At 44.3% G+C, this 14,687-nt stretch overlaps 1 protein-coding gene across 1 annotated transcript; it reads right to left on the bottom strand.

The window, feature by feature from the left end:
* Positions 1-3,553: 3,553 nt before the first annotated feature.
* srl (sarcalumenin) lies at positions 3,554-13,946 on the bottom strand. The gene is made up of 6 exons (XM_034539962.1): positions 13,886-13,946; positions 7,270-7,365; positions 6,708-6,803; positions 4,921-5,037; positions 4,484-4,717; positions 3,554-4,365 (listed from the first exon to the last, which is right to left on the bottom strand). Exons 1-6 carry the CDS (start codon positions 13,944-13,946, stop codon positions 3,554-3,556), a joined length of 1,416 nt encoding a protein of 471 aa, XP_034395853.1.
* Positions 13,947-14,687: the final 741 nt, after the last annotated feature.

Raw genomic sequence — 14,687 nt, 5'->3', positions numbered from 1 at the left:
GTCAGCCGTGCGTGGCCAGACTGAGGAAAATGCCCTAAAATCGGTGCGCAATCAACCAAAAAAAGTGATTTGTTTTGAAATAAATAATAACGTGCTTCCGTTTTGGTAGTTACTGTTGACTTGATGCAGCTGTGCGTTTGGAGACCTGGAGAGAGAAAGGGTTGACTATTGATGGGTCGGGGAGGGGTACGCTCGAGGTATACGTGCACGCGCTCGGTAGAGATGCTGAAAGGTAACGAGCGCGTGCTTTACAGAAGGGCGGAGACGTCTTGTGTTGACAGCATCGAGCGCACCCCTCCACTGCTCTGTTCAATTACAATAAAGTCTGCTTCATGTTGTGTGGGCACAGACGTCCAAGAGCTCTCATTTGAGCAATATGGAATAACATAATGTTATTGCATTTTAATGAAGCCACGGGAGACACTAAACGTGTACAGGCACTCAAATGTAACAGGAATATTAATGTTACTGCACACTGCAATATTTCAGCACCATCGGGATGATAAAAAAACAACATTGCCTTTGAAGGGATGAGGCAATATAATCCTACAGTATATGTGTGCAGGACAGTCCAGTAGAACCAAATGCTTTATGCTTTATAGAAATATGAAACAACAGCCCTCTGTAGTCATGTGTGGCTTTGCAGTTAAACGGTAACAATTTACAAAGCTACATTTTGGGGTCAGTCAGTATGGAAATGAAATGTTGTGTTGGGGATTTTTACAAAGCATTTGATATAAAAGTGCCCTTTGCATGTGTATGCTATGCGTTTATTGCATGTTATGTTTTTAAAATACGTTCATAAGGCAGCATTTTGTTGAGGTCATTGTGTATAATATATCTTACACACACAAAAAGCCCTGGTGTGTGTGTGTGTGTGTGTGTGTGTGTGTGTGTGTGTGTGTGTGTGCAATAATGGCAATTGGCTTTTGGTTATGCACTTTATTTTCCATTTTCCATCCTCAGGATCTATGCAAAATAATGTTTGAGGAAGAGTGGAAATACACACAGAGAAACACATGCAGGTTTAAGTCAGTGTGTCTAGGGGTCTCACACCAAGTCATACATACTCCATGTACCACACACTCACACACACACACACACACACACACACACACACACACACCACACACACGCACGCACGCCCCTCCCCACTTTCAGTCACACAAAACTGGCGATGCATTGCAGCTGCAGGATAAAAAACCCAAAACATTTGAAATTCAAAAGTGGGAGATTGAACTTTCAGAGAAAAAAAACAAGGAAATGAATGTATGCTGAGTTGTAATAAAGAAGGAGAGAAACAGAGATAAAGAAAAACAGCTTGGTGTACAAGTTTCAAGAGTAAAGATTGATAGTTTTATCACAATAACCACAAAGTTTCACTATCTAGTCAATCAGAAATCTTTATTCTTTATGATCAAGCTTCCAAAGTTGGGCCAAGATTAATTTAAACTGTATAGCAAAACAAAAAAGTGAATCCACAACTACTTAAAATGGGCCACACATCCATTCCGGATCTAATTCAAAGGTAAATTAAGATAATTAATGCTGAAATATACTGAAAGCACAACCACACGACGTAATTAGCCCACGCTGTCACTGTAAATGTCTGTCACGGTGAGTTAGTGGTCTGTGTAACTTTTTACACTTTTACACAGCGCACTCTAGTGGGCAACTTCTGGATCTGCAGTGTCAACAAACAAACATCCAGTGGAACACTCAAATAAACAGAGAAAGCTAAGCAATGTGCGTGTTTGTTAGTTTTCGTTTCTTTTTAATAAGCTATGTTTCAGATATAGTTTGGTAAACACTCTTCACAATGGGGTTAGTGGGGGAGGACACAGAGGGAACTGGAAGTGCATTTGTCCACTCGTTAACTTTTGGGAAACCTCGGCCTACTACTTATCCATCCATGGAGCATTGTTTGACATTTTGGTAGATTCCATGTCTGCATGCTGTCTACACGCATCTTTAGCCTCCAGCCGGTTATCCTAGCTTAGCTTAGCTAAGACAGGAAACAGCTAGCCTGAGCCTGATTTAAAAATATAGATAATAAAATTAAAATAATCGACCTACCCGCTACTCAAATTAACACTTGCTCAATCCTTACACAAATTGCAGTTTTAGGAGGGGCCATGTGGCAGAATTCTTCTTGGACAGGTGCAGTAACTATCAAGGGTTTCTGCTGGTCGCCTAGCCCAAGAAATAGCCCGGTGTTGGAAAAGGGAAACCTATCCAAAATGTCAAACTATTTTAAGCAACTTAACCGTGCCATACTTCTGGGAAGTTCATTGAGGTAGGCTTACATATGACTTTGGACCATTCGGTTCTTCCTTCTTTCCACAGAGGTCAGGGGTCAACTCACGAGGCCTCCACTTTACCTTCAGCCCACTTTTCACAAGCTGGGAAATAACAATCTTGCGGCGGTTGTACAATTGTATAGCAGTTGGTGTTCAGTACACATAAACAGTCTGCGGCCGAAAGCTTTCACATTCAAATCAATAAATATATTTCTTATTCTGAAGAAGAAATGGCTAAATTCAACACGTTTTTCACGTGTTATTTTGTTATGGTCATTCAGCTAAAAAAAAAAATTAAAAAAGCTGGGAAGCTTATTGTTCAAGAAAAAAATAATCATAACACAGTATTGAATCTCTGCCAAAGACTGGCAAAATTTATAGACGAAGACAGAAACAGTAAGAACAGTTAAGAGGTGAAGCAGATTGAACACACCCACCCCGCTCTGAAGACTCTGACCCTTGAACCCTGACCTCTGCTTCCATCACAGTGCTCATTTCATAGGTTGTCAACAACCAGGACTGACGAGCGTATATATAAAACAAAAAGGAAAAAAAAAGGCCTTATTTGTTGCATGGCAGGGTTGGTTTATGTTTCAGTTACACAAGGAAATATTACTTAAACTTTATATTAGCAGGACATGCATAAGATCTAACATGCAATGTTAAAGTTAATGTCAAGAGTAAAGGGTTGGATGACAAACACAAAGGCTTTGTGTAGCACCCACAAATACTTCAAAAATAATAAGCTTCTGAAGCTTATGGAATTGACTTTTTCCGCAATGCAATTCTCAAGATTTTACAACACAAATTTGCCAGTCCTGTTTCTACTTTATTCACATACAAGGGAGCTGGTATTTGTCTCAGGATATTGAATTTTTATTTGATCTTACTTCTTTTTTTGTTCATGTTTTCATGTGTCTCTCCACATCATTACTTCCCCCCCCAAACCCCCAAAATCCCAGACGGTCCAAAGTGATTGTGCAAGGGAGAGAGGAGAGCATGTATTTGAACCTCAGTGATCAGTGGCATGTTCTCATTCCTTAAGCTGCCTTATCAAACAATGACCCTTCCCTCCCTCTATCTGCCTCATTCCCATAGTCCCTAAATGTACCTCCCCATATTCTCCTGAGGAAAAAAACAAACACTATTCTCCTCTGTCTCCTCAACAATACAGGCGCTCTGACAAAAGCAGGGCTGGCTTCCACCAGACCCCTTCTCTTCTTACTTTCCCCAATCGAGTTATTTTGTTTTCCTCAGTTCTTTCGGTAGCGGTTCTTTGGCTTTTCGCCACAGCCAGTTGTCTCGCAGGAGGACAGGCCAGGCTGCTTCCCAGAGTTAATGCTGCTGAGAAGGGCAGGCAGATCAGTGGTGATTGCCCTCTCAATCTTATCCAGCAGACAGCCTCCCATGTAGGAGCACTCGGCCTGCAAGGGCTTGAAGTTGGTGATTGGGTTGACGCCAAAGAAGTCACGGTAAGCGTCGCGATTGGGCAGGTCAAACTTGCTGACATTGGTCTTGGCCAGGATGGATTTGAAAATGTAGAACTTGTCTGGATCGTCCACAATCTCTTTGAAGACCAGTTCAGGGTCACTGAAGAAGCTCATCTTCTCTTTAAAGGTCTGAACGTAGCGGTCTACCAGGAGGCCGTGGATGCGTACGCGGATGCCATGCTGGCGGATGAAGGCGATTTTGTTTTCCATGCGGTTTTCGATCACCTGGTTCAGATCTTCCAGGAGCGAGATCTCCTCTCGCTTGAAGAGCTCACGGCTGGTATCGGCTGCGTAGTCATATGGCCAGAAGGAGCTGACGTAGACGCGCGGGGGTTCGGTCACATTGATGAGGGGAGCTAAGCTCCAGAAGAGCGCCCCGTAGACTCTCATCAAGTCCTGGGTGACCAGGTTGTCAGCCTTGTTTAGGATGATGCGAATCTGGGATTCGCGACCCTTTAACTGCCGGAAGAGCATCTCCAGCTCGAGGCCAACGTCCAGCTTGGTGGGGTCAAACACCACAAAGATCAGGTCAGCGCGGTCAATGAACCACTGGCAGACATCGTTGAAGGGATAGCCTGGACGGAAGAAGAGAATACACAAATCACTAGTTACTGAGTTGCAGCCGGCTGCTTCTTCGTCTTTGAATTGTGATCGTGTGAAAACCTGCACACTGCAGGCAGCACTCTGCTTCACCTCTCTCCTGCTGCTTCCGGTTCTCGATGATTCCTGGCGTGTCCACAAAAGTCACGCGTTCCAGCAGCTTGTGGGGCATCTCAATACCGACCAGCTTTTCCAAGAAGTTTTGGCCAAACTTCTCCAAGGGGGAGAAGGACCGAGAGCTGTCTGCTGCCATGACGATGCCCTCAACAGAGCGGATCTTCTCCCCGTGCATGATGACAGTGAACTCAGACGTAGTCGGCTCCGCCCCTGAAGACACATTGGTGGAAAACAAGAGGACTTAACAAGGGTAAGAGAAACAGATTCGAAGACAGACTTTGACACATTGAATTCACATTTGTCATTTAATACACTGTAATACATACAATAGCATTTTAGGGTTACTTCATCCTCATTGGATTATAGGTCAAAAAAGGGAAAGGAAAGAAGAGAAGGAAATGTGTGCGACATGCCTGTGTAGAGCTGATAGGGGCTGTCGTTCATGCCCAGGAGGTAATTGATCATAGAGGACTTTCCAACACTCCAGGGTCCCAGGAACAGCACCATGGGCTTGGAGGTAATCTCTCCATCTGTCAGGCAAAGAGAGGGTCAAATCTCAAGTTCATCCCAAATGTTGTACGGGAAAAATTACGAGATAACCAGTCATGCTGGGACTTTATTTGTGGCCGAGAAGAAAAAGGTGCGAGAACTCGATCTGTTCATGTCGCCAAAAGAAGCCAATGTTTTGCAACGTTCTCCGTCATTATTTGCCTCGTGAGGATAGTTTAACCAATACACAATATATACAGTAGAGATATGATAGTATAGCTCAATGAGTAGCACCGATAAAAGCTTTTGTGCTTATTTAAGAGCATAAGAACAAAGGGCCGCATCCATAACTCTGTGAAACGTGTCAAAGCAGTGCCATCGACTCAGTGCAGGGCTTTCAGAGCAAGCTGCATGTGTGCTGTGAGTGGACATGTGTTGGGGTGGTAGGGGGCCGTCAAGTTCTGTTTGAACCTACTGAATGATGAGGAAACAAATACCAAATTAACAAAAAGAAGAAGTACAAAGTTTGACCAAAGAAAGTCAGTCGCTTCACGACAAGCCCGACTCTGACCGTCCTCTCCAGTGTCCCAGTGTCTCACACCTATGTGTCCTTCGCTAAAGCCAGAGCTTCACATGCAACCCCTTCCATTTCTCCCATTACGCAGCTTAATACCTGGTCTCTCTGTAAATACTCTGTCAATCTTAAAATGTCAAAAAAACATTTCTTCCCTTTTAATTCTTTAACATGGAATTAAAATGATGGAGCTTTGGTTAAAATTTCCGAACGAGTGGATCCATTTTGATCCACTGCCGCCCTGCTCTGTTTGGGTCGAAGCTTCCACCTGTGGATGTGACTAAGCCCCAGGATGTTACACCTGGGTGTCACCCAAAGGGAAACGTGCTTGAAATGTTTCACCCACAGCGAGCAGCGCAGTATTTATTAGTCAAAGTGGCTCACGCATGTATGAGGACAAATGAAGGGGGAAAGTAAAAGGGGCTGAGCACGTCAGGCAGTGCCATGCACAGGTAAGCCCCGCCCACACCCACCTGTGGATGAGTCCCCCAGGGTTCGTCCGGGGTAGGCTGTTAGATGAGGGGAGCGGAAGGGGATGGGGAGTAAAGAGAGGCGAAGGGAACAGGAGGTGGAGGAGAGTGAGGTGTGAGGTCTCCATAGCAACAGGGAGGGGTAGTGTAACAAAGTGCATGAATGGGTGGGAGTCTAGTCCCATGTTTGACCTCACGGGTCAGACATGTCCGTCTACATCGGTGGTGAGTTTTACCGTATTAGTTTATCACAGTCTATATTTGTCAAGTTTGCATGCAGGCCACGCCTCCAAGCCGCAAGAGGGCGAGCCTCATTTCCCCGTGTGTGCAGCTGAGTGCAGAGATTACAGTGAAGAAACAGGACACACTCGTTTTAAAAAAGCATTACATAAAGTAGGTCAATAAATAGAAGAAAAGGGGAAGAAATATTTTAAAGTAGCATGATTACATTTCTTTTTTGATGGAGAACGACTACATCAGGTACATTGTTACTATTTCCGGTCCAAATAATCTCTAAAGTTACTCATACAATTAAAATGAACACAGATCTTTCTGTTATATGGGTTGATGGTGTGAGGATGATGTGTTTGTACACAATCAAGTCAACAAATCAGTCACCAAAGCAACCCAAACTGAGAAGCCCACACATCAGAAGCTTCTGTGATACCTGAGATCTCGTGCTGCCTCAGCTCATTGTACTTGTAGGCCTGCTCCATCGGCCTGATGGATGTGTGGTAGATCTTACGCAGCCGCTGTAGAGCCCCTGGAGGAAAACGACGAGAGGGCAGAAAGGATGAAAAAGAGATTTAAAAAGAGGCCGACAATTTTATAGACCACGATGGAGAAGAAGGAGAGAAATAAAAGTCACTTTTTCTTTTTAAAACAGTCTCTTTGGGAACACTGTTGTGGAGCCTGTCTTACTTTTGAATGACAGTGCAGTGGCTCCTCCCAGCCTTTCTGCCTGTTGACTCCTAAAATGGTGCGATGCCTACGTCAGACCATTGGTCACATGTTTCACGTATTGATCAGTTGCAAGCTGGTCCATTATGAAAACCAGTGATTTTTTTAGATTGTTACAATTATTTACTTTTTAGAAGCCTGAAAAAAAAAAAAAGGGAGTGAGATTCAGAGGATAACACCGTCTTCAACTGCTTGACACGCTTCATTAAACTAGCTTAAATGTGTCAGATAGCACAAAGCTTCATAAAAACACTGTTTTTGATCCTCACCCGCATAGTCTCCTGCTTTTTCCTCAGTTGCAAGCCGCAGCGTCTCGTCGATGTGAGACCTGTCCCTGAGGACGGAGATGAAATCATCTTCTTCTTCTTCCTCTGTAAAAAAACAACAACAACAAACACAAACAAAATGTTACTTTCTTCTTCTTCTTTAATGATCCGATGACATGAATAATGGAAGTGGACCCCCACGTGGCTCTGCAAACCAATCAAGCTTCATTATGAGGCTCTCGCTGATGACAGCCTGTCACACGTGTTCAATAGAACTATGAAACAGAGATCCACGGTGCAGCGAATTTAAGTGTGACACACAGATGAATGGCAATAAGCACCGGGGGACGGCTTTGCATTGGATGCCAATAGCAAGTTCAGACACAGCAGATATTCCTGAGCTCCGATTTCATCTGCAGCCACGAGCACACCGAATGCCTCTTTACTCCCGTCTGCTCCATCTTTACCCACCTGTCATGCACAGAGCTACCCATGAATAATAATGCATAGCTAGCTGCTATGCACTATTATAGCTAATTGGACTGATACTTGTTGGTGGTTACATGGCAGACATCCTTTACAGTGGCCTTTTCCTGCTGTGTGATACAGACGCCAGAGAGATTCAACCCTCCATTGGGAACATGACCTAGATTCACCCGGCGTGCGCTCTACAGCCTACAAATTCATCAGTTTGAATGTGAATGGGCATAAAATGATCTAATATTTATCCAAATATATTTTCCGAAGTGTGTGTGTGTGTGTGTGTGTGTGTGTGTGTGTGTGTGTGTGTGTGTGTGAAAGAATCAGAGGGAGCACACTTGTCGTGTCCACTTTGGAACAGATCTCAGCTGTCACAATCAGTTACAGCGAATGCTGTAAATAAACATAGACATTTGTTTGGCATCATCGTGGGCACCATGGCAACAGCAAAGATAATAGGGGCCGAGAGAGAGAGAGAGAGAGAGAGAGAGAGGGAGAGGGAGAGAGGGACTTCCCCAGTGTCATTATGGACTGGGAGGAGAACTCAGAGCTGGACTGAGTGTTCCCAGAAGTAATCGAGGCTCCACTGTGAGACAATGATGTGCGATCCCGTGTCTTTTCTCTTCTATATTTACCCACCTATCACGGACCTGCCTGTCCTTGTGTGTCCAGGCCTCAGAACCGGCCTTACTGTGACGCCTCCCACACAGGCTTCAGAGCTATATATAGGAGGAGTGGGGAAGTCTTATTGGTCTTTGAATAGTATAATTGTTTGGGAATTTAAAAAAAAAAGAAGGTATTTACAGATTGTGACTGGAATTTAGAATCCAATAGCAGTTGTGGTTTAATGTGATTAATTGCCGGTCATTCGATTTCACACCGTGTAAAAACCCATAATCTGAATATTGATCTTGTTATTATAAACACATCACAGGAAACACATTAACATAGTTAAACAAATCAATCACTGACAATGACGCAATGACTGGCAATGAACAGTGTTTACCTGTGGAGAGAAGCTCGGCTCACAGCTTGATTCTCTGCCCAGGTAGACACATTCACTTGTTTCCTATATTAATGCTCTGAATAGAGAACCTTTCAAACAAGACAGAACATGTGATCCAACCTCCTTGATATAAAAGACCAAAACAAACTGCTCAAAAATCCAAAATGTGACATATTATTTTACAGACACCTCAGATGATACCGCAATAATTGTGTGCACGCTGCAGTCAGGTACAGTCACAATTCTCAGCATCATTTCAAATACCACCTAATTGTAAATGTGTATATTAACCATGTTTTGATGAGAGAAATGGCAGTTTTCTGGAGTCAGAACCAAAATATATCAAAGGTGGTTTTCTCCACTTTTGATTGATCCTTTATTAATTCTAATATTTGAGATATTAAAAATATATATAATATATCATAAAAATAACCTCATCGTCGACCTTCTGCGCATTTCTAGGTCTTCAGCCATGATGCTAAATTGGTGCAAAAGACTAGCTTTATGAATTTTTGGCAAGCCAAGCTTATATATTGTAAACAATGAGAGGGCAGCACTGTCATGGCGTCCGGCCCCCTCACCTGGAGGTAAAACAGTGTGTGCACAGGTAAACAATGATATACAGATTAGGAAAGACCTCCTACGGTAACAGGTCTCAACCTTTAACTGAGAGCCCACCAGTTGCTCTCTCTCTCTCCAGCAATGACACACGCTGCTGGTTAAGGAACAACGCAGTCAACCTGCTAAAAATAAGCCTGTTTAATGTTGATCCCAGCATGGTGCAATAACCAGAAACACCCAAAGGTTAGCCAGAATAAAAGAGGGTACGAGTAATACTGCACTCCCTAAAAAAAGATGCAGTGACCGTTGTCAAGGGGAACAGTGAGACGTAGTGACAAGAAAAGAGGATGTACCTGTATATTAGGACCAGAACAATGGTTTCATCCTTCTATGCATCTGAGCTCATAACGGCAATGCCACTCAACTCAATTAAATATTTATATATATATATATATATATATATATATATATATATATATATATATATATATATATATATATATATACAGAACTATAACTAACTAGCCGGCTTTCAAAGGACACTGAGGATGCCCAAGGAGGCTGAAATGTCTCTTCCAGGGCTGTTCCTGCAGACTTTGACTCATCACTCAGAAGAGTCGCGTCTTCTAACACGAGCCTCTTCACTGGGCCTTAACTGCGTCGACACCTCCCAGTCCAGTCAATCCCCCCGATGGGAGCACCGGGACGGAGGTCTGCAAAGATCAGAGAGGTAGTGTTGCCCGCGGAGAGGCAGGGCCTTGCATCAGCGCTCAGAATTAACACTGCAGGCGCCAAGAGAGTCGAACCCCGGACATCTGCGCCCGGGACCATGTGTCCGCGGCGAGCCCGTTGCCACACAACCCTCCCTCAGTTTGGAGAAACATTCTGGTGGCATCAGCACATCCAGTGGGAATGCTGGGGATGTAAGCCTACCACAGCCTCAGCGGCTGAGTAAGTCACACCTCAACTATAGATCCTTGTGTGGCGGCTATTCGATCATCAGAAGGATGTCTATATTTGCTCAATTTTAAGACTCAAATTTACTTTTAAGACTGATAGACGTATGATGTGCGTCGTACTTCCCTGAAATATGAGTTGTTCTTGTGTATGGTTTGTGACCATCACTATCCAATGTGGAAATACACAGCAAATTCAGCTGAAAATGGAGATGAATTAAACCAAAATATATCTTCTCACAATCATAAGAACCCAAGCAAACGGTGTTGTGTAGTTAAAACACACAGCCGGGGATGTGCGTCACGTTCTTATGTGGACATGAAGTGTGCGTGCGAGTATGTATCTGCAGCCATGTGCATTTACTCTGTATGTATTATGTATATCTGGGGATCGTGTTCCGCTTGGAGCACAGTGGAGGTGCATTTAATTACACGATGACAGGCCTGGAATCCCCAGTCAGAGGATCTATGCTGAGCTCAGGGGGGATCCAGGCAACCTTAACCGAAGACAAAGGATACAGATAGCATCGATGTGAAAAACACAAACGTTAAGGAAATGGCTAATACGTTTGATACGCCCAGTGAATACCAAATTACCCATAGGACTATCTTTCCTCACGCGAGGGTCAGAGGTGGCAGAGCAGTCAGCAGAGCGTGTGTCGGGTGTGAAGAGGCCGCGGATTGCAACAGGTGGCACAGCTTGTGGAGCTAGAACCCCCCCCCCCCCCCCCATGGTCAAAAATAGACCCACAATGGTTCAGAAGATGGACACAGAGGAGGGGGCAGAATTGGTGCCTCCTATTTTAGTTAATTTGGAGACTCAGAAACGTCCGATGGACTCAGTGCTACTGTTAACTGGTGCAGGAGCTCATGTCCAGTACCGATACGAATAAAACCCACTACGGAGACAAGAAAAGTTATGCATAATTCAGACTACGTCCTGTAAATCCATGTATTTCAGAAGAGAGTATTTCTTTAAGAGAAAATGTGATTTTTTTTTCCTAGATGCAAATGTTAGTGTACTTTGTTTTAAAAGTCAAAAAACAAAACCAACACAACACATCACTGACTTGAGGGTTTCCACTGGCCCTTACAGACCATGTTGTGAGAGCCACATCCAGATATTGTGATTTTTTTTAATGAATTTATGAATCCTCTAAGGGGGTCTGTGACAAGTAGACACACAGTTGAGTGACACCGGGCACTGCACCCGGAGGTGTTGATCTGACTCAAGCCAGGAGAGGACGTCAGGTGCCCTTGGGACCGGGGGGCTTGTCTTAAGCAGGCAGTTGAGTGTGACCGGTGCCTCCCTACTACTACCAGCGTAGGGATGTCCCAGACATGCCACGCGCCACCAGAGGAGGAGGAGACAGTGCGTCTTTAAATTCCCATGTCTCCCTTCTGCAAAGGGAGGAGGTGAAAGATGTTTTCACTGCATCGAGGATGGATAGTGTTACCACTCAAGTATAAACACAGGGGTGTGAAGAACTAATCAAGGTCCCCAAAGAGGCTGGGATATATATTTCTAGGTCCAAAAAAAGTCATCTCCCGTGTTGTGAGTGATGCGTTTTATGAATATGTTGTCATGTTATTTGCCCTAATGACATTTTACATTGCACCGGCAGCTTTGTTAAAAACCCTTTCACACTCAAACGCCACATATGACACCAAACTCTGAACATGGATTCAAACCGTGTTGGTCAGTCAGCGCCATTTACACAAGGACTGATTAGTGTAGGGTTTCTGGCAACCTTAAAATAACCCACTCATTACTATAGCAACCTATGTTTACTCCTACATGACAAGTGAGCGGCATCGTGGGCCCAGGTTGACCATGTGACCTGTTGGCTCATTCACCAGAAACACAGGTTTCCTCAGCTCCTTGTTTAAGCTATTTAACGCCTCGAGGTGAATTACTGTAAATAAATGATTGAGCCTTGAGTCAGATGAGCTCACTAGATATGTGTTAGCCTTACTACACCTGCAGGTGTGTTCAGAGCCTAATGATGTCCAACCATAAGAGTGCATTGTTATTACAAAAGGATTCCCTCGATCCCGCCTACAAAGTCACGGTGTCCTTGCTTTACATCCCAATGTTGACAATTATATTGTCGTATTCAACTGGCTTCAGTCTTCAAAAATGAGTGTCAGACGTCAACAACATCAGGATCACCATGTCGACGTGTCGGCTGTATTTCTAACAAACTGGACACAAAATCTACTCGATGGAGTTCCTGACGTCGATCTAACAGATCGATAACACAAATAGTGACGGTAAAGAGTTCGTGATTCTCACAATTGTCAATAACCTGCAGGTATCGGACACAAACCCTCCCGAGTGCAACGCAGCTTAAAAAGATGAACGCCGAAAGGCCACCAAAAGATGCGCGGGGGCTGCAGAAAAGGGTCTCTGAAGGCACGAGTTGCAGCCAAAGCCGGGCCCCTCCTGCCCGGAGAATGCATGTCCCTACAAGGCCAACTGCTGGGAATAAATTGTGATTGTGACAGTGCAGAGTGACAGCAGCTGTGCTGTGTATCTAAAGGGAAGCGTGGGGCCGGGAGGGGTGAGGAGTCAGAAGGGAAGGGGAGTGGAGCAAAGGGAGAAAGGGAGAAAGGGAGAAAGCGTAATGAACAGTGTTGGGTTTCAGGAGGCCTTCCAATCTTAGACACTTGACAGCAGCGTGGAACATGGAGTCCTGGGCACGGTCTGTGGAGCTGACCACCACCCCCAAGGACGGGCAAGGGTGACGACAAGGGTAACGCCAACTGCTCCAGTCCGGACCCAGTGACTAGTCCGCATTGTTAGAATAGGTCATCGGGGAGGAGATGTGGTCACTGGGACAATAAACTTCATTGGTGACGTCTAATCGTCTGTATCGTGAGGTGGTCTCAAGTTTATGACGCCATGGATTATCGTCCCAGGAAATGTTGCCCCCTAAAGGGAATTTAAAGTCTGGATTCACAATTCACAGAACAAAGCTTTTGTGGAAAATAAAGTTCAAGAATGAAGCCGAGACATCACGTATATGAATGTTCATTCAAGTTCTCCTTGTTTAGACTTCCCATCAGCTGGTGCCACGCATCAGGACAGCTGACACGCTGTCAATCCACAGGAGAGCCTGAACTCCAGTTTGAATTATCCTCAACTACTCCTTTGATGAGTCACCAGAATGTACGATAAGACATTTATTCATACAGCAGGTGTTTGTGCGTTTCGATGATTTAAAAAGATGACAGAGTGCCACTCAAATCTACCAGTTTATTTATAAACTGAGACAGATTTAAAATAGTCCCGCTTGGTTTCAGAGGGCTTACATTTCTGTCTGTGTCACCGTCTATCCTCAGCCGGCGTCCTCATGACTGTTCCCGTCTCGAGAAGACCAACTCCTGACCAAACTGACTCCACGATGGCCAGCTACTGCAGTCTGAATCACAGCCTCTGAATCTCTGAAGGGTCACGCTATGATCACGCTAACGGAGCGATCAAGCGTTCGTCAAACACTCATTTAACCGGCCTTCTAAACCGCATCACTATTTCATTCATCAGCAGCATTTGCACACGGACACGATGCACCGCCCGACATCAACTAGGAGGAATCCACACTACAAGTCTTACCTGCTGTGGCCTGCAAATGCAGCAGGGAGAGGAAACAGCAGATCAAGACTGAACCCTTCATGATGGCTGCCAGGAGAACTGTGATAGTCACACAGACTATATATACCTGGGCAGGAAGGTTAAAGGGCATGCAGAGAGAAGAGGCGGAGCACAGAGAGGGCCAGTTGGTGGAGGGGCTGAGATCTGGGAGCTGGAGGTGTTGCAGGAGTCAAGCAGCTGACTCTCCCTTTTTTAGAGAGGACGCAGCTCGGGCCTAAATGCACCAGGACCTCCTGGCTCTATGCTAAGGACTGAATATAATTACATGTTTTAAATATACTGTATATATATATATATATACGACTAGGACATAAAAGGAAAACGGGTTGGAAGTCAGGAGTATTGAAGGAAAAGTGTGAAATATTATTTTGTTACTTTCTAAGAGTTGGATGAGACCGATACCACCATAGAACTAAACAAATGAGACATAAAGTTGATTAAAGCGAGCTTAACAGGTGTAGATTTAGGCACTAACTGCTAGCTGCTTCTAATCTTTATGGTAAAATATGCTTATTGATCCAGCTTCATACTTTGTATCAATCCTCTCATCCAACTCTTGGCAAGAAAGTGAACACGTGTATGTCCCAGAATGTTGAACTCTTCCTTTAATAACAGTCCCCTAACAGTTACACTACATCTAAATGTTCTATTTGATATTCTGTTAAATATCCTGTTGCTCTGAAACACACAATTTGTAAAAAAGAGAAGAGAGAGAGAGAGAGAGAGAGAAGAAGAAGAAGAAGAAGAGTGGGTATCGACGAGG

This window comes from Cyclopterus lumpus, chromosome 8 (genome assembly GCF_009769545.1).
Source record: "Cyclopterus lumpus isolate fCycLum1 chromosome 8, fCycLum1.pri, whole genome shotgun sequence".
Taxonomy (NCBI): Eukaryota; Metazoa; Chordata; class Actinopteri; order Perciformes; family Cyclopteridae; genus Cyclopterus; species Cyclopterus lumpus.
The sequence above is the reverse complement of the archived record's forward strand: the minus strand, read 5'-3'. Positions and strand labels throughout refer to the sequence as shown.